The sequence below is a fragment of the Ochotona princeps genome, chromosome 30 (genome assembly GCF_030435755.1).
Source record: "Ochotona princeps isolate mOchPri1 chromosome 30, mOchPri1.hap1, whole genome shotgun sequence".
NCBI classification, from domain to species: Eukaryota; Metazoa; Chordata; class Mammalia; order Lagomorpha; family Ochotonidae; genus Ochotona; species Ochotona princeps.
In genome coordinates, this window is record NC_080861.1 from 15,724,432 (window position 1) to 15,749,242 (window position 24,811).

At 37.9% G+C, this 24,811-nt stretch overlaps 1 protein-coding gene and 1 pseudogene across 1 annotated transcript in view; both read left to right on the forward strand.

The window, feature by feature from the left end:
* Positions 1-24,811, forward strand: part of STT3B (STT3 oligosaccharyltransferase complex catalytic subunit B) — an 83,444-nt gene that overhangs the window by 53,556 nt on the left and 5,077 nt on the right. Inside the window, exons 5-14 of the mRNA XM_004588258.3 lie at positions 1,065-1,164; positions 7,008-7,106; positions 8,650-8,796; positions 9,896-9,944; positions 11,259-11,413; positions 16,074-16,285; positions 17,589-17,776; positions 18,299-18,470; positions 19,708-19,881; positions 22,095-22,208. Coding sequence (XP_004588315.1) covers positions 1,065-1,164; positions 7,008-7,106; positions 8,650-8,796; positions 9,896-9,944; positions 11,259-11,413; positions 16,074-16,285; positions 17,589-17,776; positions 18,299-18,470; positions 19,708-19,881; positions 22,095-22,208 — 1,410 coding nt within the window. The remainder of the gene's footprint in view (positions 1-1,064; positions 1,165-7,007; positions 7,107-8,649; positions 8,797-9,895; positions 9,945-11,258; positions 11,414-16,073; positions 16,286-17,588; positions 17,777-18,298; positions 18,471-19,707; positions 19,882-22,094; positions 22,209-24,811) is intronic.
* LOC118760424 (U6 spliceosomal RNA) lies at positions 21,081-21,178 on the forward strand (annotated as a pseudogene).

Consider the following 24,811-nt stretch of genomic DNA (forward strand, 5'->3'; position numbering starts at 1 on the left):
TTATATATTATTTATTTTATGTTTCACTTTATTTATAAACACATAAAATATATTGTAGCGTGTTTATATATGATCATATGATTATAATATGCTGTATAATATATAGTATGTGAATAGATATTTTATGTTTTATGTTTAACTTATATATTTAAATTGTGTTTAAATAATTAAGTTTTAAATAATTGCTTATTTTTATACTTAAAAGATTAAGTATTATTTTTCTTTTGTTTCTAGTTTTATTTTTTCAAGTGCTAATAAGTATTTTCCAAGTTAGATTACAAGCTAAAGGGAAATAGGAAATTTTGATTGTCAAATATTAAGTGTGGAATCACGTTTAGGTGATAAGCTTTTGTTTAACAGTCTTAAATGTTGTGCTAAAATGCCAGTTTTCCCGGGTTGTAATTGACTAACTGCCTGATGGTAAAATAGTGGGAGTTTTTAAGTTGTCATGTGTTCAGCTGAGGCAGGTACCTAATATAAAGATGAAGAAAGAGAAGGTTGTTAGAAAAATGCCCTTCTGTCCCATCCTGCATTTTTTCATTATTTAAGTAAAAAATCTCATTTACCCTGATTAAATGTTATATATGGCATTAAAAATGGAAATTGTGTAATCCATGTGTTGAGAAGAGTTCATACTTAACTAGCACTTTTAATTTTGAGAATCTTAAAACATTCAGATAATCTGTGGAGTGCGAACACCCATTATTCTTTCAGCCAACATCTTGCAATGAATTTTCCATCAAAAATATGTGACAGAAACCACTCTAGATCTGTCTCCTGATACTCCTTAGCTTGTTTGCTTCTTGCCAATTCACAGATTATAGTGTTCTTAACTTTTCTAATTAATATTAATTTAATTTGAACATTTCTTCGGGGAATATAGGAAAGTGTGCTTGAATATTTGACTTGTGGAATCATGCTATTTTAAATCAATAAAAGTAAGGAGAAATGGGTTACTTTTTGGTTAATTAAATGCATATTTAAGCATCCCTCGACGTAGTTAGAAAGCTTAGCATGTTTCACTTGCTCTGTGTTTGAGTTAACCTCTCTCTGTTTGCCCGTAGGTCTCTGCTTGGGGTGGTTATGTGTTTATCATCAACCTTATTCCACTGCATGTATTTGTGTTGTTGCTGATGCAGAGGTACAGCAAAAGGGTCTATATTGGTGAGTGATTGCACTTCCGCTGCACGTCAACTGCAGAATGTGTCATATACTTAACATTCTTTTCATTAAATGAACATTTCTGTGTGATCTGTTTTGTCCATGAAATGGTTTTTTTAAAGCCAGTTGTTTTACATTAATAAAGAATATACTGCATTTTGACATGTGTACTTAAATGTACATCTTTTTGGTCAGTTTCTCCTTGATGAGTTTTGGTTTTGTGGACATTTTTCTGGGTTTAATATTTGTGAGTCTTAATTTTTTGAGAAATTGACATATTTTATGGAAATCTTAGTTTTTTTAATCACACTTAGATTTAACTTAGTCACTGTAAGAGATATCTTCAAAGCAAATAAGTAAAGCTTTTTTAGAAGTTTTGGTTTTTATTTGAAAGACAAAGAAAGAGGGAGATACTGAGAGCTTCTACCTGCTGCTTCCAAATGCCTTGACAAAGTAGAGAGAAATCTGTTTTCTGTCTTGAATCTAACTTACACTGCTTTGTACAGTAATTTAAGAAATAAGTTACCTACCTTTTAAAACAAATAAATTAGAACTCATATCTGAAAAAAAAATCACTGAGTTGGTTTATTCTCAAACTAGAGTCAGTAAATCACTTAATTTGCAAAGCAGTATAAAAGCTTTTGCCTGTGACAGAGTATATTTACTAAATTGCTCTTAACATTTTGAGGTAGAAATGTAAAATCATATGTATAAACAAAATATTTTTTTAAGATTTATTTATTTTTATTGGAAAGATTTACAGAGAATGGGACAAACAGAAAGGTCTTCCATCCATTGGTTCATTCCCCAAGTGACCACGACAGTTGGAGTTGAGCTGATCAGAATCCAGGAGCCTCTTGCAGGTCTCCCATGCAGGTGCAGAGTCCCAAGGCTTTAGGCCGTCTTTGACTGCTTTCCCAGGGCACCAGCAGGGAGCTGGATGGGAAGTGGAGCAGCCAGGATATGAACCAGCGCCCATATGACATCCCAGCGCTTGCCAGGCGGGGATTTAACCAGTGAGCCTCATGCCAGACCCATCAAGTAGTATTTTTACCTTTTATAGTGATACTTTATTTTAAATAACTCAATGTAGTAAACAGCCTACATGGGAACAAAAGAAACAATTATTGAATGTAAATCAAAATAATTTTATTTTGACAGGTGGTGAACCATCATATGATTGATTCTCATATCTTTAACAAACTTTTAAAACACAACATTTGTCATTAAATTTGTAGGCTTTGCAAAATTCTAAAACAGTCTTTAATTATAGCTAAATTGTATTGCCAGCAAATATTTGAGATAATACCCCAAAAGTTGTAGTGGTACTCAACATGTAAATAATTTTAATGGTTATGGTGTATAATATTAAATGCAGAAAAAGGCTGCTTGCCTTGATGTTTTTGACAAGTTAAGGTTTGCTAAAATAAAACCTACATACAAGCCAACTAAAAATTGAGTATGTCTGTATAGCAACAAACGCTTTTTCTAAGTTACCTGGAGTGCTCAGTTGTCTCAGTGATACTTGTTTTCCATTTCTTTTAAGTTGTATCTTCAAGGTACATAAGCCAGAAGTGGGTAGCAAACAATAAGCACAATTATTGGCCCCAAATTTTTGTCATAGATTTTTTAAGTTAGAAGTTTGATCAGTTAAAATTTGAAGCAAAGTTGCAGTGTTGATTATGAAGTTTTCTAAATGAGTGCTGTAGCAGGCGTGGAGCTGGTTGTTGTAGGAAAGGACTTGTTTGTCCTATTCAAGGATGTAGCTTTGTCAGTTAAGTGATGGGGGGTTGGTCTCCAGTGCACATACAGATGAAAGGTGTTGCTTCTGTCCCCTGTACTATTAGTATCACCCCTTTATTTAATTCATAAAATGTTAGGTTTTTGGCAAGTTAACATTATTTGGAACCAAGGGTATTACCTGTAATTTAGTAGTAATAATTGGCTTGATCAAAAAGTCTTATTTTTTCTATGAACAGAATAGATGTGATGTGTCATTTGGTACTCAAATAGGCCGGAGTTGAAATTTTAAAAAGGATGTAGTGTGGAGGACCAAAACGCTTTTTAGTAATAACATAGTTTGTAATTTCATGTAATTGCCTCAGCATGATGAAACTAGAACTTTAATCCAGATGCGTTTTTAAAATTTTAACATACTGTTATTGTTTTCATTATAGGTATCAGTAAAAGATATTTCTGCTGTACTTTAATATTGTGTCTCAAGTGCTTTCGAACAAGTGTCTTACAAATCTAGAGTTTATAAAAAATTATTTACATTTTTTACAGTTTGTTATGATCCAGTGTCCTTGGAAAAAGTTTTTCTCATTATGTATGCATGTTAAGTTAATCGTGTTTCTCTCTGCTGCTCAAGAAAAAGGTTTTTCTGATCCATGGTGATGATGGCTTTAATTTTCAATCCATGTAAATTTCTTTCCATTCTCCATACTATGTATTTATAAAGTTCACAATAAGCAAACGATCACAAAAATTACAAAGGCATCTTTAATGAAAAAGATAGCCATTCTTACAAATCTTTGTCTTTAATTATATTTGTGAATAAAGCAAAACTGGTTGAATTTTACTGCATTTCCACAGCTAGGGTATTTTGTTGGGTGTTTCCATTAAATATGAATCAGATGATGAAGCAGCTCCAAAATACGAATGTGCTTTTCTGGGGGATTTAAGCTCATAGGAATATAATATTCATGTAACCTGACTTTATCCTCATAAAAGGAAGTTTAACAATAGCCTAAAATAGAGAATACTGTCCAGCAAAAGTTGTAATGCCGTTTCAAAGAGGAGACCATTAAAGGTTAGTCTGGAGAACCAAAGGATCTTCTGTAATACATACTGTTTTTAGGATTTACTTTATTTAAGAGGCAGAGAGAGGTGGGGGCGTCTTCCATCCGCAGGTTCATTCCTCCACTTGTCACAGTGACAGTGACTGTGATGAGACCAGGCTGAAGCCAGGAGCTTACTCATGGGTACCCATGCACTTACATCTTCTGCCTTTCCAGGTGCATCAGCAGGTAGCTAGATGAGAAGTGGGGCATCCAGCACCCAGTGCTTTACCAGTATTTCACAACTCAGGCCCACGGCCTAATTTTCAGTGGAATTTAAGACTCAGTGGTGCCATGTATAGAGCAGTTCATTTGAGCTTAATAAGTCAGTGGCAATGGTATATTGCTTGTGTCCAAGTAAGTGAAGTACTTGAAGACTGAAAACGTTCGTCTCTGTTTAGGTTATTTTTTGTGCATCTTAAATTAAAAACATTTTACTTTGATTAAAAATATTTAAATAGAATAATGGGGGTGTGTGTATACAAGTGTTTATGAGGTAGTCTTGAGAAAAAGTATGGAAAATGTATATTGTGGAAATGCATAGATTTCAAAGAATGTTTGCACCAAAGTTTAGAACTCTTTGAAAGGGTCATTGTATCTTTCTAGTTTTTTTTACACATGTTGGGAATCTAATGTGTGGTAATGAATGCCAGAATCTGTGCTTCCACAGGATGGCAGTGTGGTAACATTTTTGTGATGCAGTAAATGATTTACAGCATTGGTGATGTGTAGTTTTTTAGAGCTACCACTTGGATGGGATGCTTTATTCGTATGGCTTTTAAAGGGTAAGAAAAGTAGGCTAACATGGATGGGGAGATAATTGTAGTAGTTGAGGATAGTAGTTTGTTCAGGGGGTCTAGAGAGTTTATAAGAAGGAGAATAGGGAGGGAAAAGAAGCAGCAGCAGAATTGATTGAGGATGGATGTGTTCAAGCCTTTTGAGAACATTCGAGATCAGTATATTCATTGTCAAGTGCATCTTCCATACCTGTTAGAGATATCCCCCCAAGCCCCTGTCTCATTGTATTACAGTTGTGTATGTATCTAATTTTACCAGCTCCTAGAGGATATGATGGATGTTGGTCATTTCTGTTTTCAGGATGACTCGGCCATCATATGTTTTTAGATGAAGTAATTCTTGAAGTATGCAGTGCTGAAATGCAAAGTGGAGAAAAAAGTAGTGAAGATTATATTTATATAATAACTATTTCTCCATTTTTACTGATGTGCCAATTTCTTTTTTTCTTTTTTTTTTTTTTTTTGCTTTTTAATATTTTTGTTTATTGGAAAGTCAGATATACAGAGAGGAAGATCTTTCGTCTGATTCATTCCCAAGTGAGAAAACTTGTGCATAAGTGGTTGAGATCACATAGTGACCTTGTTTCCATTCTTTCGGTTCCTGTCCTGGGACTCTTATTTGTTCAGGCTTCAACATGAGGCTGATTTGTAAACATTGCTATTAGAAAACCTAAAACCTATCAGCCAAATTGGTTAACACTTAATATCATAACAAATTCTTAGTATCTTAATTTTTCATAGTTTCAGGTACCATATAGAAGGTAATTCCACTTCAACATTAATGTGTATAAAACTACATTTAGTAGATTACTTCTATAAAAGCTTGATGTCATTAGAAACTATTCATATATTTTGATCCTTCCTAGGAAACATATGATGGTCTTACCCATCTCTTATCACATAGTTTGGGAGGCAGCTTAACATCTGAACTAATTATTCATGACTTCTCTTCTACAGATGACTTTCTTTTCAAACCAAATATTTTTTCTCATCTAAGTTGGGTCCAAGTTATGTGCTATAAGCTATACTTTACTGTACAATGTATAGTATACAGTGATAGCCTACTGTAACAGTTTGCTACTCCTCCATTTACCCTCCAGTCCTGTCACTTATTGAGTAGTTTATTTGCCAAAAATGAATATTGAATGTATTTACAAAATGATGTCTGGAAAGTTTGTAAGTGGAATAATTTTCACATTAACTTCTCAGGTGGACTTTGTCTTCATTTATAATTAATTTTAGTTAGTAAAGCAATTCCAAGTGCTAACTTTCTCTTTGATTAGCTTCTCTTGACATGTGAATGTATGAATTCAAGGCAAGTCTTCTATATAAATTATGACCTCACCCCCATATGAACAAAAATTTAGGTAAGAAGAGAGTAAGTAGAGTAGTGTAGTATACTCAGAACTGAGACCACGCAAGATTCTCTTCTAAGATAACGAGTTCAGTAAATTGTTAGTTTGGTGACTTAGAGTGAATGTGGTTCTTAAAAACAAAAAAGCTGGGGGACAGGATTTTTTGTTTTCGATCTGAGAATATTATACAGAAAACATTGTGAGGTCATAAACACTGAAATACCTGAGAGCTTTTTCCATGCTTAATAAACGTTGAAATTCTTGCATAGTTTTTTTTATTGATGTGTTGTTTTATTTTTTAATTCATTTGAAAGACAGACACAGACACGTTTTCATCCGTATGTTCCCTAGATGTCTGTAGCCACCAGGAGGGGCCAGTCTCAGCCAGGATCCCAGGGCTCAGTGTCCCCTGTAGCTGGGAAGCAAGGCTGGGGGGTCAACTCCAGTCCCCTTGCTAAGGGATGGGCTGTGGGCCTGTGAGGCCACTGCACCAAATACCTGTCTCACCATTAATGCTTTGAAAATCCCTCTTATACAGCTAGAATGTTTTTGCACCTGGAAAAATGAAATTTTCCGTAAACTTGATGAAACTCCTTCATGTATATCATATGGCGTCTTGGTTCTTCTCAATGATTATTGATGGAATATGGAAACAAGTATTTAAAACAATGTTTTAAACTAATGTGTAAACTACTCATGATTTATCATGCAGTTAACAAATGTATTAGGACATTCACTTTAAGCTTCTGTTCTTCTGTTAAAACGTTGATTAAAAAAGATTTGTGCACACCTGTGTTTCCAGGACTTGCTGTGATAGTAGTAAAGGATTCTGTTTCCTATTTTTGTCTTTGTAGCATATAGCACCTTCTACATTGTGGGTTTAATATTATCCATGCAGATACCTTTTGTGGGATTCCAGCCAATCAGAACAAGTGAACACATGGCAGCTGCAGGTAAAAAATGTTTATTTTCCTTCTTCTAAATGAATATGTGAATATATAATTGGGCTGTCTTCCACGGATATGAGTTTTTTACCCCTGTGTTAATAGTAGTGGTTTTAGTTTTCAGCAGCCCATCAAATAACTTGAATTATAATTATGAGATGTCTGTGAGTGAAAGTATCCAAGATTCTCATAGAAGGAAGCCCATGGGTAGTCGTTGTATTTATTTGTAACAGAACGTTTTTGAGGTGGCATTCCACTGCATTTATCATTGAATTCTTGGTGAAACTTGAAACAACACCTTCATCCCCCTCCCAAAATATGTAGTAACTTCTACCTTACTCTTCACAGTACTTTAAAATCTATGAAATATTTTTACTGATACAGAGAAATTTACATTTAGTTTTGAATAATGTACAGCAATACTTTATAGACACATAATCACCTGTAATTATGTATATTTTTATGGTTTCTAAATAGAACTCTTTGATAATGCTTTTTAACCATGCTACAAAGTGCTTATTATCTCTTTAAAAATCAGTATCTCAGATGTGTTAGGGCTGTCATATCCTGTACCTTGCATTTTTGTCATGCTCTGCACATTTAGGTCGTTGCATGCATTTTCCTACTATTGCTTTAATTTTACCTTAGTGTTCTCCTTGTTTACTAATGGGTGAAAGAAAAGATTAGTATCTTTTTTTCTCACTGTCTCAAGGTCAGTAACTGAGACACCCTTAAAACAGATTAGTGAGAAAGGCATACAGGTTTACTTAATACTAGTGTTGGCTTTACCTGACAAGCAGTTTCCAGAAATTAAACGAGAAAACAGTGAAATCTTTGTTTTTATGCGTAATTTGGTAACAAGTTTACAGCTATGTACCTGTATGGTTAGCCAAAGTAGCATGCGATCTGAGGGTCATTAGCGAAGAAAGCTCAGCCTGTTGCTGCTCCTGCTCACTGTCTCGCTCTCCAGAAAGGCCTCTGCAAGCAGCAGCCTGGACTTCTCTGCTTTTTCTAAGATTTGAGAGTTTCTGATGACCTGTCAAGGAACAAGATCATGAAACTACTTTTGATCTGTTTTCTGAAATGCTGAGTTTTGAGTTACCATTCCCTGAATTCCAGCTTTAAATTAGCAACTTATCTAAAGCAACTTGTCTATGTAAATAACATCCCTTGCCACTACTCAACAGGAGCAGTAGCTGTGTTGGAGTTCCCCTGAGTTAGGTTATTTGAATCCTTCAGGAAAGCACATTTGGGGATTTTTTTTTCAAGTGACATTTTTATCTTTTCTCCTCTCGGCAGCAACTTCCCTTACATTCCAAAGGCTTACATCACTCAAATGGCGCTTCTTTTGTCTTTTGAAGCATGAGGATTCTGGTCATTTTGAAATAAGGTGTAATGAAACTTTAGGAATATATTAATTAGATATTTGAATTTGACATAGGAATAAGCTGTTAATGAGATGAAATAAATAGATATAAGTTCTATAAATCAGTTTCTGAAAGACCTTAAAAATGTTTTGTCCACTGGTTCTATGCCCCTTTTCTTCAACTAGGTGTCTTTGCATTGCTGCAAGCTTATGCTTTCTTGCAATATCTGAGAGACCGACTGACCAAGCAAGAATTCCAGACCCTCTTCTTTGTGGGCGTGTCGCTGGCGGCCGGAGCTGTGTTCCTTAGTGTCATCTACTTGACATACACAGGTGAGTGTCAGCACTGGTTGGCTTTGGATTGTGTCTAGATTAGCACTCAGAAAGCTGGGTTTTTTGTTTTTTGTTTTAGGAAATCTTTGCATATTATTTCTCTTAGTAGATCAGATACTGCGGTTGGTTTGTGTATGAGAAAGGTAAAAATTATAGTCAAGCCCGGCAGCGTGGCCTAGTGGCTGAGGTCCTCGCCTTGAACGCCCCGGGATCCCATATGGTCATCGGTTCTAATCCCAGCAGCGTGGCCTGGTGGCTGAGGTCCTCGCCTTGAACGCCCCGGGATCCCATATGGTTATCGGTTCTAAGCCCGGCAGCGTGGCCTAGGGGCTGAGGTCCTCGCCTTGAACGCCCCGGGATCCCATATGGTCATCGGTTCTAAGCCCGGCAGCGTGGCCTAGGGGCTGAGGTCCTCGCCTTGAACGCCCCGGGATCCCATATGGTCATCGGTTCTAATCCCGGCAGCTCCACTTCCTCTCTATCTCTTCTCCTCTCTGTGTATCTGACTTTGTAATAAAAATAAAATAAATCTTAGGGAAAAAAAGGAACTGAAGAATAAACATCATTAAAAAAAAATTATAGTCAAAGACTTTAAATCTTAAGAGTATTTCTACAAAGTGATTTTTTAAAATTCTGCTTCATCCAATTCCTGTAAGTCCATGTTCATGCTTAATTCTATTACGTTTTTTTAAAATCAGATCTTCTGTTATTACCTGGTACATGCCCACTCTTTCGTGTATGTACACATTGTCTCCAATAAATAGTAAACCCAGTCTATTTCACTCTGCCTGACAAAAGCAAATGATGTTAATGTTTAAAATCATCTTTATTAGCCAATGGTCTTTGGGATTCTAGATTGTGTCACTTAGATACCTAATGTTTAAAAAATTATCTGGTAATATCTGAGCCTTTTACTAATAGTAATCTGAGAGAAAATTGAACCCCTTTTCTGAGAGTTGTATTTCTGTGGAAGATCTCTGATCCTTTTCTTTGATCACTGTCTGATTGCTTAATTGCCAGTCATGTTGGTGATTAACAATAAGCCTAAAATCAATTTACAAAACAAAAAAGGTTGAGTTTTTTGCAATTTTTTCCCAAGGTTACATTGCACCTTGGAGTGGAAGGTTTTATTCCCTGTGGGACACTGGGTAAGTGCAGACGAGTTCTCTGACTTCGTACGACAGTAAGTACTCTCCCTTCCCATGCTTGCTTCGTCAGCACGTGACTAGGTGTTCGGGCAGCACTTGTAAATTATGCAGGAGAGATATGTGTGTATATTTATATAAAACACTGATAAAATAACTTGTGTGAATGTACCTTCAGAATGAAATTGAAATTTCTGTTTTGTATGACCAGCTAGTTATTTTTGTTTGCTAAAACATTCACATAACATTTGTGCTTTTGTCAATATATATATGTGTATATATAAAATTGCCATCTTTTAGTGATAATTTTAATTGAGAGATGCTATTTTATGAGGCTGTATGTCATAGTTATAAAGAAGACTGAATTTGTTTCTAATATCAAAGGATCTAAGTTTGTTTTTTCTCTTCGTTTTTATTTTTTACTCTGTGAAATGCACTAAAGAATATTACTGCATTTTTCTTTGGAGTGCTTTTCTAAAGTGAAGTAATTTTTTAGAAGTAGGTTTTAAATTTGGCTGTTTTTGTTTCAGTAGCACTTGCATATATCTAGAATGTTTTCCTCAGGATGAGAAAACGTTTGGTTGTAATTTACCTTCCTCCCTTCTGCGGGTGTGGCTCTTTTGTTACTCTGTGGGGCGCAGTTAAAAGTCTACCACAATTTATTGAACACACCTTTGGATGTGGTACCAAAAAAGGCTCATGTCCAGGTGGAGTTAAAGGGTATAAGGAAGTTATGTTGGAAGGACACTTCCAGTTGGACACATGCTTCAGGAGCTCACCTGAGTCAGCGGAGTGTGAGGGACAGACCCAGCTGGGAAGGCTTCCAACTAGCTTACATTATCAGCTTACGTTTTGTTCATCGTACTTGCACTCTTGGTTTTGTACTCTCTAAACTTTGACTACCTGGTAATCATAGGATACTTGAGGAATAGTTTAGGCCTTTCTCTTTTCTCAAGCAAGGCATTGTGGCAATGTGACACCTTACTCTGTAAGGTGTTTCTCCCTCAGACAATTCCAAAATCCCAAATTCCTTGATGTAAACATTGGAGATGTTGGGATAAGCTGCAGATTTGAATAATGATTTTTGTATTAGAAGCCAGGGACCATAGTTTTGTGATTGAGATTCTTTTCCATTTTAGTTTCAGTGTTGTGAGTGTGGACCGGAAGATTGATTTCCACTACAGCTGGTTAACATGGCAGTGCTCAGTTAAACAGTGCAGAGTGGGAACCATATCTACAGTAAAAATGATCACTTCGTCTAAAAGCAACTCATGTTTTATCATTTAGTTGTAAAAATATTAACTTTTTTAATACCAGGTATGCAAAAATACACATTCCAATCATTGCGTCAGTGTCTGAGCACCAGCCTACGACTTGGGTGTCTTTCTTCTTTGACCTCCATATCCTTGTATGTACCTTCCCAGCAGGCCTATGGTTCTGCGTCAAAAACATCAACGACGAAAGAGCCTTTGGTAAGAGACATTTTTAACACATTCTTTAATGTTGAATGATTATTTTCCTTTTGAGTATTATTCGCCTTACAGTACCAATTTTCTTCAGTATATATACACAAGATAAATTTCCCCTTAAGTTTGCATAGGTGCTTAACCAAGAAAAATTCAATTTGCATTATTAACATTCTAATTATTGGTTATTTGATTTAGAGCTAGCATGTAAATTATTAATTGGGTATATTTTGGTTTCTGAGGTTAATATTGTAGACTAATTAATTGGATATTATGGGCCTGGTGCAATAGCCTAGTGGCTAAAGTCCTCACTTTCCGTGCACCAGGATCTCATATGGGCACCAGTTTGTATCCTGGCTGCTCTACTTCCCATCCAGCTCCCTGCTTGTAGCCCGGAAAAGCGACAAAGGATGACCCAAAGCCTAGGGACCCTGCGCCTATGATCCACATGGGAGACCCAGAGGAAGCTCCTGGCTTCAGATTAGCTCAGCTCTGCCCATTGCAGTCACTTGAGGAATGAGCCAGTGGATGGAAGATCTTTCTGTCTCCTCCTCTCTGTAAATCTGACTTTCAAGTAAAAAATAAAATCTTTTTAAAAAGAATTGGACATTATATAGCTTTATGGTGACCATGTTTCATTTGTTGTTATTTAAGATTGATATATTTGAAAGAATTACAAAGAAATCTTTGATCTGATGGTTCACTCCCCACGTGAGCAAGCACAGTGTCTGGGGCTGAGCCAGTTTAAAGCCAGGAGCCTGGAACCCTGCCTGAGTTTCCCTCTTGCGTAACAGGTACCCGAGTCCTTGAACCATCTTATTTATGCTTCTGTCACACATTAACAGCAAATTGGGTCAGAAGTAGAGCAGCTAGGACTCTGGACAGTTCTGTATGCTGCTGGCGTTACAGGCTGCGGTTCAACCATTGTGCTGTCATAAAATGCCAGGCCCAACTTCATTTTCTAAGTCAGATTTGATAATTGGAAATTTTAAGGAATATCCATTATCCAAGTTTCAAAGCAAAGTATGTTTTGTGATGGAATAAAGATCACACTTGAACACCATCTTCCTCGTAGTTTGTTTCCAACCAATAAGTTAAAATGGAAAAATTTTGACAACTGTCGGAGCAGGTGCTCCGGAGCTGTGGCTTGGTTTGCTGCTGGTGAGGGATGCCTGCACCTCCTGTCGGATGCTACATTCCAGGTAATCTGGTTCCAGCGCAGTGCCCTGCTGGTGGCCTGGGAAGCAGCAGACAGCACCTCTAGGACAGGCATTGCTGTCGTCTGTGTGAGAGACCCAAAGGCAACTCCCGGCTCTTTGCTACTGGCCTGTTCTGGCTGTAGCCGCCATTTGGAGAGTAAGCCTGCAGATGGAAAAATCTCTTTTTGTCTGTCAGTCTGCATTTTATACAAATAAATCTCTAAAAATAATTAAAACCTAAGTGTTGAGATGTGACGATCATAACGTAAATAGACAAAACAGGCAAATACCCAAGGCTTCTGTGTGATTTGATCATCACATAGCTGAGGCCAGACTGTTCTGTATATGGTCAAAACGGAAGATGAGAAAGCCTTGCTACTATGGACAGGTTCACATAAGCAAACACCTTATAGTATTAGGACTTCAAGTTGGGTGTCACTCAAAAGGAGTGATACCTCAAGTTATTTCCGAGTGCACTCTGGGGAGAAAAAAAGCAATGATACTCTAATGAGTGAAATTTTAATCTAGATTAATGGACTTTGAATAAAGTCATGTTCATATTGTATCATCAAACTATACATTTGGTTCCTAGGAATAGACCCAGTAATTCCATCCTAGATATATATACAAAAGAGAATGCCTATATCAATCAAAGGATATGTTAAAGAGTACACATATAATAGGCCCTAAATAGAAACATTTCAAAGGTTATTAGAAAAGTTAACTAAGTTTTTGTATATTTATAATACAGTGTGTGATGTATAAACAAATCACATAGGTAAAAATAGCAGAACCAAGTTAAATATATATACCTTATGATTCTATTTCTGTAAAGTTCAAATATGAAGAAAATTAAAGTGATGTTTTTGAAGTCCAGATTTGTAAAGTGTTAGCCTTTAGCCAGAAATGGTAAAACCCTTTTTTTGTGGTTAACATATTGTCTGAAAGCTGTGTTGAGATCTTGATTCAGATTTTTTTTAAGATTTATTTACTTTTATTGCAAAGTCAGATATACAGAGAGGAGGGAAGGTAGAGAGGAAGATCTTCTGTCTGCTGGTTCACTCCCCAAGTGACCACAATGGCCAGAACTGAGCTGATCTGGAGCCAGGAGCTCTTCCGGGTCTCCCACGCGGGTGCAGGGTCCCAAGGCTTTGGGCCGTTCTCGACTGCTTTCCCAGGCCACAAGCAGGGAGCTGGATGGGAAGTGGAGCTGCCAGGATTAGAATTGGTGCCCATGTGGGGTCCGGGCATGTTCAAGACGAGGACTTCAGCCTCTAGGCCACCATGACGGGTCCCATATCATCTTTAAAGCAGACTTTATACAAGAACAAGAATAAAATCCCTGTTGTGGTGTAGTTAGAAAAATAAAATCATTACTTTATAAGAAATTTGGGTACAGTGTGACCTAAAATATCAGCAGTTTGCAACTGAATATCTGATATCAAGAAAATACTATTTTTAAGAAACCCACAGTAGAGACCATCTACATCAGTATAGGGGTGCGGGGGGATTAGTCTTGTTTGTGCTACGACTGAAGAGAACTGGAAATTAACAGCAAAAACACCATAGACATCTCATTTAACTCAGCTTTACACAATTAAAAAAAGTTACTTGAAAGAATTACAGAGAGCAAGACACTCCTTTCACAAATTCACTCCCCAGATGGTTGCAACAGCCAGGGCTGGGCTAGACTAAATCCAGCAGCTCAGTTCAGGTCTCCTACATGGGTAACAGGGACCTGAATACTTAGGCCATCCTCCGCTGCTTTTCCCAGGCCATTAGCATGGAGCTGGATGGGGAAACAGGGCAGCTGGAACATGAACCGGCGCCCCTCATAAGTGGCAGCTTGACTAGCTGCGACACAGTGCTGGCTCCAACTTACATGATTCCAATGAAAAAGTTAAAATGGAGCGGATTCTGTGTGCATGGCACCCAAACTCTTGTGCCCAGATCCACTGCAGACGAGAAAAGAGTTTTGAACAATTGGATCAAGAGCCTCAGTGGGCCTGGTGTGAAGGCTTAGTGGCCACATCCTCACCTTGCAAGTGCCAGGATCCCAAATGGCCATCAGTTCATATCCAGCTGCTCCACTGCCCATCCCGCTCCCTGCTTGTGGCCTAGGAAAGCAGTAGAGGATGGTCCACAGCCTGGGACCCTGCACCCGCATGGGAAACCTGGAAGAAACTCCTGGCTCCTGTCTTCAGATCAGCTCAGCTCCAGCTGCTGCAGGCACTTGGGGAGTGAACCAGTGAATAGAACATCTTTTCTGTCTCTCCTCTCAATCTGATCTGTCTTTCCAATAAAAATAAGTAAGTCGTTAAAAAAAAATAAGTAAGTCCTTTAAGGGAAAAAAAATCTTGAGGTTTTCTGAATAATTGCAGATGATGAAACATGGCTTTACTAATTATGATTCCTGACCATAATGAAAGCATTGACTACCTGGTAGAGCAAAAGCAGACTAAAGGTCATGACAGAAGTTTTTGAAGTTGCTCAAAGAACTTTGCTTATTGACTCTCTGGTGGGCCAAAGGACCCTTACTTCTGCTGTCGGTGACGAAGGCTGTAGTAGAAAAATGCCTGGAAGAGTATCACTAGAAAGTCCTTCTTAGGACCTGGCATGGTGGCCTAGCAGCTGAAGTCCTCGCCTTTAATGTGCCGGGATCCCATATGGGCACCAGTTCTAATCCCGGCAGCTCCACTTCCCATCCAGCTCCTTGCTTGTGGCCTGGGAAAGCAGTCAAGGACGGCCCGAAGCCTTGGGGCCCTGCACCCGCGTGGGAGATGGAGCACCAGCCATTGCGGTCACTTGGGGAGTGAATCATCAGACAGAAGTTCTTCCTCTCTGTGTATCTGACTTTCCAATAAACATAAATAGATCTTTAAAAAACAAAGTCCTTCTCTATCCTGACAGTGTCCCTGTGCATTCTGTTATCAAATAAGGACGATTCTTTGAAAGTTTCAACTGCAAGTCATGAGGCATCCACCCTGTCCTTTAAAAGAATACCCATTATTCTTTGCTTAATAATGTAAAAAAAAAATATGTTTTGACATAGGTAAAATCCTAGGACTTTCATTTCTATGTATGGACCGCCTGACTGATATCTTTTACAAAAGCATAAATTACGTGGAGAAGTCACACATGTGTAAATATCTTTTAGATTCCATTTCCTGAGCCTTTTGAAGTGCCATCATATAATGTCTTTACCAAAAAGTGAATTAACTGTAATTCCCCGTTCCTATCGTTTTAATCATAACATTTGCTATACTGTAGATGCATAGTTTTTTTTCAACATTAGCCTTTCTAAGTATGGTTTAATCAGCTGGTCATTATTTACCATATTAGAAATATGTATTTTGTGAAACATTTGTTTGCTTTTAGACTGGTTTTATGCTGCAGTATACTGTACTAGGTCAGTGTCGTGTGGACGTTTTGTGTGTGAAGTGTGGTAAGAGAGCCTGTCTTTGCAGTTGCTCTGTATGCGATCAGCGCGGTCTACTTTGCTGGAGTGATGGTGCGGCTGATGCTGACGCTGACTCCAGTGGTCTGCATGCTGTCTGCAATCGCCTTCTCCAATGTTTTTGAGCACTATTTGGGGGATGACATGAAAAGGGAAAATCCACCTGTGGAAGACAGCAGTGATGAGGATGACAGAAGAAATCCAGGGAATTTGTATGATAAGGTGGGAAATCTAAAGTAAGACCTTTAGAAATTTCATGTGCTTCCTTTTTTTTTTAAATATAAGAACTGTACATATTAAGAAATGTGGTTAAATGAGGAGTTGGAGAAACTATTTCTGATTTACCATTTAGATTGTCTCAGATTTAAATCGCATTTGGGCTTTTAGCTCAAAATAGGAAATGAGAAATGTTGTCATTAGAAGAAATTTTTAGTTTTGGTCATTTGTTATCTAAATACATAAACTTTGTTTTTGAGAGCAAAAACTGAGTATTCTCCTAAATCACATAAATTTGGTGCTATCAGTGCCCTTTTCAAATGCTATCAATGCCCTTTTCAAGCCATGTGGATAAGTACTTGTCATTGAGGTTCACAGTGTTGGCCTGTAAAGTGGTATTTAAAAGATGTTTAAAAGGATCTTCATTGAATGGTGCCTTTTATAGGCAGGTAGCCCATGCAATGGTTTTTTTTCTTTTTTATCATATTATCCCCCAGCTATGTAACCGTGATTTTGTATTTCAGTAGAGTGTAGAAAGTCTTGTAAGAATTGGAGCACTTGCTTTGGATGATATGTGTAACTGCTATTTTAATGTTTTGAATTTTTAATCACCAGGAAACAGTAATGATACTTTCCAGTGTAGGTATTTAGTGAACTTTTTCCTTAATGTAAGATTGATATTATATTCATGAAGATTCATGTTAATAAGGCACATACTGATCTTGTCTGTTGTAATTTATGATTTCTTCATCAGCTTTAGTGTAGAACTTGAACACGGGCCTCCTGTTGTGTAGTCCTGGTTTGGGTGGTGGGGTCATGTCTGTCTGGTTTCTATGAGGTAATCTTCATTTTAACCAGTCTTTCAGGATTTGAAATTGAAAGACTAGCAATTCTAATAATGATTCTACTAATATAACTTTTTCCTATTCTGAAGCCCTTTGTGGTCTGGATTATAGCTGCATATCCTTTTTGAGATTATGGAACTTAAATTGTATAAGGACTTACATATTAAGAATAAAATTCAGTTATCTCCTTTGTATTTGTAACATGGACAGCTGGGCTTGAGGGCAGCTTTTTACTGAGGATATTGTTTTTACGGCATAGTTACTAGCTTGTAGGTTATGCATATTTCCAGGAACCCTTCTGATTGACATTTTAGAATCTACATGATGATTTTTAGCAAACACTCTATCACTCAGTAAAGAATGTCCAAAGGTATACTTTCTGTAAGTCATAGAATTCAGGTGATATATTAGCATCCTTCCAACTTGAAGTGATACATTTGCCTAACCAGGTTTTGTATTTTCAGGCAGGTAAAGTGAGGAAGCATGTGACTGAGCAGGAAAAAACTGAGGAGGGTTTAGGCCCCAATATCAAAAGCATTGTAACCATGTTGATGCTGATGCTACTGATGATGTTTGCAGTCCACTGCACCTGGGTCACAAGCAATGCCTACTCCAGTCCAAGCGTGGTCCTGGCCTCCTACAATCATGATGGGTAAGAAGAAACCCGACTGCAACAGGATTTTACAATTTCATGGTTGCTTTTTCTCTGAGGCTCTGCATTTTCAATCTAGTTTTTACTGGTTTTCCCACATTTCCTCCAGAATGCGTAATTTTGGTCCTAGGCTAAGCCTGTAAGTCGGAAACCTGGGAAGGGAGCACAGGAATTTGTGGTTCAGCAACCTCAGGTGATTCTGATACATCAGAGGAAAAGCAGACAGTTAATATATGGCCTTGGTCTGCTTGCTTCTCTTTCACTTGGGAGCCTACTAGACTTGGGGACATCAAGCTGTACCCCAGATCTGAATGAGAACCATGTTTTGACAGTTGCCTGGGGAATTTATGTGCATGCTAGTTTGAGAAGCGTTAGTCTAGCTTTTTGTTAATTTTGCTCACTTCTGTGAAAGTTAACTCGCATCCTTAAGTATGAAATTATTCAGTGGTTTAGCTGAGCACCTAAATGTTCCTCCTCACATTTATGAGATCTCATTTAAAGGGATATTGTTATTCTTTTCAGCACAAGAAATATCTTAGATGATTTCAGAGAAGCTTACTTTTGGCTAAGACAAAATACAGATGAACATGCGCGGGTGATGTCTTGGTGGGATTATGGCTATCAGATAGCTGGAATGGCTAACAGAACTACTCTGGTGGATAATAACACCTGGAACAACAGCCACATAGCACTGGTAAGAATTTAAAAAACAAAATCAGAAATACATATATATGTCAAGTTTCACTTAGGATTAAATATGAAAGATGTAAGTAAAAGTACTCTAATTACTGAGTTCCCAAAATGTTTCTTCACACATGCAGTCAATAAAGTGAGTTCAAAATACGCTTATTTTGTTTTTAAGAACAGTATTTAAACAGAATTATAGCCTGATATTTGGCAAGATTTCAAAATGTATTTAGCTTATTTGGAAATATGGCCAAATTGGAAACTTCAGAAATGTTTGACCTTCTGTATTATAAAGCAACTATGTAAAGCGAATGCATTGTCCTTGGATGTTTTGCAAGTTGTGTTTTCTCTGTTAAAAGTAATCACAGGGCTCGGCAGTGTGGTCTGGTGGCTAAGGTCCTCGCCTTGATCCCATATGGCCGCTGGTTCTAGTCCCGGTGGCTCTACTTCCTCTCTATCTCTCCTCCTCTCAGTATATCTGACTTTGTAATAAAAATAAAATAAATCTTTAAAAAAAAAAAAAAGTAATCACAGAAACTCAGGTAGTTACCTCTTTGTACTTTAAAGAGGAGGCCATGTGGGCCTCTGCACATGATGTCAGCATCGTGTGTGGGCTCTGGTTCCGAGCCATCTTCCTGCTAATGCACTTGGGAAAGCAGAAGCAGTAGAAAATGGTCCAAGTGGGCTGCTGCACCCGTGGGGAAGCCTGGAAGAAGCTCTGAGGTCCTCGCTTTAGTCTCACCCACGCGTTGCAGCTTCTGCAAAAGTGAACCAGCATGGAAGATTGTCTCTTCTGTCTGACTTTGCCTTACAGATAAATTTTTTAAAAATCAATCTTTAGAAATAATAAGCATAGAAAGTTTTAATTGTTGACTGGATTAACTAAACTCTATTTGTGCTAATATTTTAGCTAATCATCAGCTAGCTGCTGTACTTGATAAGATGAATATAAATATGTGCCAGCGAAAGTATTAACCAGCCTTGGCCTGAGATTCTAGAAATTATGTATTTTAAACTTGTCTCTTTGATTTGAAAATGTTAATCTCCCAAAACAGTAACTTAACAGAATATTAAGACACATTTGGATTTTGATACTTCTGCTATAAATCGGTTATACTGTGAAATGTTTATAAATTTTAGAAATTTGTTGAATTTATAGTAAGTGATTTGTGCAAAAGAAAGTTAAACCTGTTAAATTAAGTCTTGAGATAAAAATGTATGTTCATTTCTGTTTTATTTTGTAGGTGGGAAAAGCTATGTCTTCTAATGAAACAGCAGCCTATAAAATTATGAGGACTCTGGATGTAGATTACGTATTGGTTATTTTTGGAGGGGTCATTGGCTATTCTGGTGATGATATCAATAAGTTTCTCTGGATGGTTAGAATAGCTGAAGGGGAGCATCCTAAAGACATTCGGGTAAGAGTATGAAGAAGAGTTTCTAGTGTCCGAGTAATTCCTCATGTTACTAATTGTATTTCATTGATTCCTGTCCCCCAGTTGGACACCCACTCTGACTTTTCTATTTATTAACTGTACTAGAAGCATCTCTTAGCTTGAAAGTTTGGAAATTCATCCCTGATACTTCCCATTCTACCCTATGGGACAATTCCGAGAAATTGCTATCTTTGCCTTTATCTCATTTCCACTTCCAGGGCACTATGATACTACTTTAAGTCACTTAAAAATCTCCAGTATATTCTGGAGAAAGGCATTGAAAGCAGACATAGGTTACGACTGGAAAGGACCAGCTTGGTACTTTGTGGAGGTCAGCATATGTGCTTTGAGTGCTGCATCTCACTCTCCGATCTGGAGATACAGGGTGGCTGGCTTAGGGTATCACTAATGACCAGTGAAGAATTGGTAGTGCTGTTGTAAGAGTTTGTAGTAATGTGAGTGAAGCCTCAACCTACTGATTCCTTCACTGGGGACACCAGCTCTCTGCCTGTCTCTTGGCCCAGCTCTGCCAGTGTCCTGTGTCCCCCGAGAGGCACCTCGGTCTCTCCTTGGCCTGTCTGCCATGCTGTTCGTGCTGTGGTCCTCTTGGAACACCTTCCCTCCCACGGGCTTGGTGCTTCTCAGGAAACCCAGTTTTGTGTACCATGATTATCCTTGACATACTAGACCTGTTTTATAGCTAAATTTTATCTTTCTTACTCTGGTGTGAGCTTTTGAGACTATGATAAAAGTACAAAAGTTGGGAGTAAAATTTACAACTGATTGATAAAAGGAGAAAACCAGTTGTGTTGATGACAAGGGTGCAGTAAAGCCTTGAGTTCTATGATCAGATGTGATGGTTTTCATGAATTGCGATACTAAACATTACTGGCTTGTAGAGTTAATCTCCTAGAACCCAGTTCTCAGGTTGTGAGATGTTCTCTTGAGGCTGTGCTTTGGTAGGGTTAGTTATGATGATGATCAAGGACTGGTTCCAGATACCTGCTCTGAAGGTTTATAAATGCAGTTATTCTGAAATTCTGTGCTTTCTAATTCATTTTTATACTTTGTGAATCAGTCTACCCATGGTTCATAAAGTTTGAAGACATGTGGCAAACATTTAATTCCCCCTAAAAGAAAAAAGTCCATGATTAATACTCTGTAAACGTAAGTCTAACGGTGCTTGCTTCGGCAGCACATAACTAAATTGGAATAATACAGAGATTAGCATGGTCCCTGCACAAGCATGACACTCACTCATGAAGCAGTCCACGTTTTAAAATACAGATGTGTGTGTCTAAAGGTAGATTTTTAAATATTCTCACAAGAATATGTGTATGTCAGGTAATATGTATGTTAATTTAACTATTTCACAGTGTACATGTTCAGAATATGTTCTACATCGGAAATATATATGGTTTTGTTAAATAAGGAAAACTTTCCTGCGAATCACTACTGCTTTCATTGTTAAATAGGAAATTAGTACCAGAGGTATCATCAGTATACAATACATCTTGACAATTTTTCCTTCTTATAATATGGACAACTTTGTTCCTTTTATTTATTTTTTTTTCTTTAACATTTCCACATTTCTATACCCAGGTTTATTTAGCCTGTCCCTATTCATGGATATTTGGGGTTTTTTGTTTTTTGTTTTTTTGTTTTCAGTTTCAAGCAGGTACAGCATATAACTTTTTTGCGTTCTTTATTTCAGCTATAAACAAATATGTCTGCAGAATAAATTCCTAATAAGGGGTTTCTGGGTCAGAAATAAGCTATATTGCCAATTTTTCTCTTCGGGGTTAATTTATAGTTAACCCAGTTGAAATTACTGTGAGAGTTACTAAACATTCACCTCACCAAACGAAGAAGCCAATTTTAGAGTTCATTTGGAAAAATTTGGGAAGAACACCAAAAGAATGTTTCAAAGGAGTGATAAGGGGGATGGACAGGGTAGTTGCAAAGAGCCGGCCTACCTGATCTTAAACTGTGGTGTGAGTGCTGCTGGTGGTTGTTTTAGCTTATTACGGTTTGATGATGGGTTTAAAAATCCGTTTCTTTTTCAACTGTAACTGAATATAGCTTTCTAAGTATAACTCAAACTGATTCTTAAGGGAAATGGATAAGAGGAAACTGTAGCTTTGAATGTGTTAAATTGAACTGTGACAAGGAAATTTTTGGTTTGTTTCTTACAGGAAAGTGACTATTTCACTCCACAGGGAGAATTCCGTGTAGACAAAGCAGGATCCCCTACTTTGTTGAATTGCCTTATGTATAAAATGTCATACTACAGATTTGGAGAAATGCAGGTTAGTTGTATCAGTTTTCCTGTAATATTTACTCAAAAACCTTAATCATTTTAAAATCTTTCTTGCGTATAGAAAACAAGGTAATAATGTTTCTGAATGCTTGTATAGTCATGCTCATCTAAATATTCATTTTTTTTCATTGGATTTAGGTATCTGAAACTTTCACGTGAGAACTTAGGAAGAAAATTTTAGATCAAAGACCTCTTTCCAAAGTATTTATTAGCAATAGTCTCAAATCCAGCTTTTGCTTGCCACTTTGCCCTTTGGTCGCATGCTTTTGAAAGGCACCATTCTCCAAGGGAGCGGTTTCCCAAGTACGAACAGTGTCAGCTAGGGCATGGGACTGCTTGGGAGAAGAAGGCCCACGTTGGGGTGGAGCTGTATAACCAGTGGAGATGCTCACTGCGTTGGCCTTCTCTGTTACCACGGAAGGGTGTGATAGGAAAGGTTCAGCGACTGCGAAATGAATCTGCAAAGAGGCCTGTGGCAGAGAGGACTGTAGACTTGGTGTCATAGGCCTGGTCTGTCACATAATCCTCAAACTTATTTGGAACCTTTCTAGACCTCTTGGGTTTTGTCAATAAATGATGGGGAATGGGGTTAATGGCTTGATTTTTGAAAGAAAAAATTTATCACTAAACAGTATTCTTTTATGGAATAAAGCTTGTTTTTGAGCCAAAGACAACTACAGAACATCAGCTGGAATGGAAAAAAAAAAATACTTTCCAAGAGACAAGGTATAAATCCTTGACTGAAAACAATTCAGACTCTTACCAGCCAGGAGACACCAGGGAAGTGAACCCGCTGCAGCAGTTAACCTCTCACGCCTGCCGTCTTCAGAGTCCAAAAAACACCGTTTTCCTCTGTCCTGTCAGTTTTCTACAAACTTCCTCTTGTAGAGCAAGCTATATAAGCCAGAATTTTAAGTCCTACTGAGTTTGATTTTTTTTTTTTAAGTTTTCTTATAGGTGATTATTTTCTTCTCTCTTGTTAACAAGACTACTGTAAATTGAAAAGGGTTGGCAACAGAAATGCTTTCCTCCCCAACTACTTCTGAGGTGTTTGATTGAATTTGGAAGGGTTGTAGAAGAAGGTGTAGATTCCGCATCCACCGGTTCACATCCACGTGGCCACAGTGGCCAGTGTGGGCTGGTCTGAAGGCAGGAGCCAAGAACTTGTGGGTCTCCCACATGGGTGCAGAGGCTCAAGGCTTTGGGCCGTATTCTGCAGCTTTCCCAAGCTATCAGTAGGAAGCTGAATTGAAAGTAGAGCATCTGGGACTTGAACTGGAATTAAGAATTCCAGAGCCACTGGCTGAGGAATAGCTTCTACAGCACTGTGCTGGCCCCTCAGACTTTTTAAAATGCCTTTTAGATTACATGAATACAGTACCAAGTCATACCAAGACTTCAGTGTAAATGACTTATTTCCATATTTTTTATTGGGAAAATCAGATTTACAGAGAGGAGAGAGAGAGAAAGATCTGTGTGCTGGTTCAGTCCCAGTGGCCGCAACGGCCGGAGCTGGGCTGGGCTGAGCTGAAATCAGGAGTCTTCTCCGGGCCTCCCACATGGGTTCAGGGTCCCAAGACTTCAGGCCATCCTCGACTGCCGCAAGCAGAGCACTAGATGGGAAGCAGAGCAGCCAGGATATGAACTGGTGCACATGTGGGATATCAGCATGTGCAAGGCGAGGATTCAGCCACTAGGCTACCACGCTGGACCCAGTTGTTCAACTTTAATGCTGTCACCAAGGCCCAAGTTAACTATCCAGAATGAAGGGGTTTTTTTGAACTTCAGACGAACTGGTTTGTAAAATCGGTTTTATCCTTGTGTGAAGTATATCCCTGTAGCACTATCAGTTAAAACACTACACTTTTTAAATAATGTTGCTTATATTCTGTTCTTGTTCAGAGCATTGCTTCCAGGTATTTTTACAGTTAGACATCTGGGTCAGATTACTCTACTAGAATCACCCTGCAGACAGTGTACACACAGGAAAAGGTGAAAATCCAGATTTTCTTGTTTTTTGTTTTTCAGAGGCTGCTCATGCTAAGAAAGATGCACTCACATGTTAAGAATTAATTTCTGGAGTGAACAGTTAGCTTCTCTGTTCACTCATCAGCAGTGTTAGTAAAGTCGAGTTTCTAGCACGTTTTCAATTTTGATGCCTGCCCTACTCAAGAATTGCATACAATTAAACTGTGAAGTACACCTTTCACTGCTTAGATAAATAAGAGCAAATGATCCAGTCTTTGGAATAGAATTGGTTGTAAACGTCCCTTCCCTCCCTGTTTTTCTTTTGAATTTACTGCCCATCATTTGGTTTGTTAACCTCTTGCAAAGTTTCTGTTTTTGGGTATGGTATTACTGCTTCTTTGTGCATTTATTTAACAAATATTGGATGATAAAGCTATAATTGTACCAAGATTGTCATCAGACACCTTATCTTAGTGAATGATACAGATGTTAAAAATAAATAAAAATGTTAGCAGTGTATATCAGAGAGTGAAGACAGCGTGCTGGGAGGAAGTAGTGGGGAGATGTATCAGTCGTTCACCTCAGGAAAGTGCTTCGCTGCAGAGATGCCGTCTGGGCTGGACT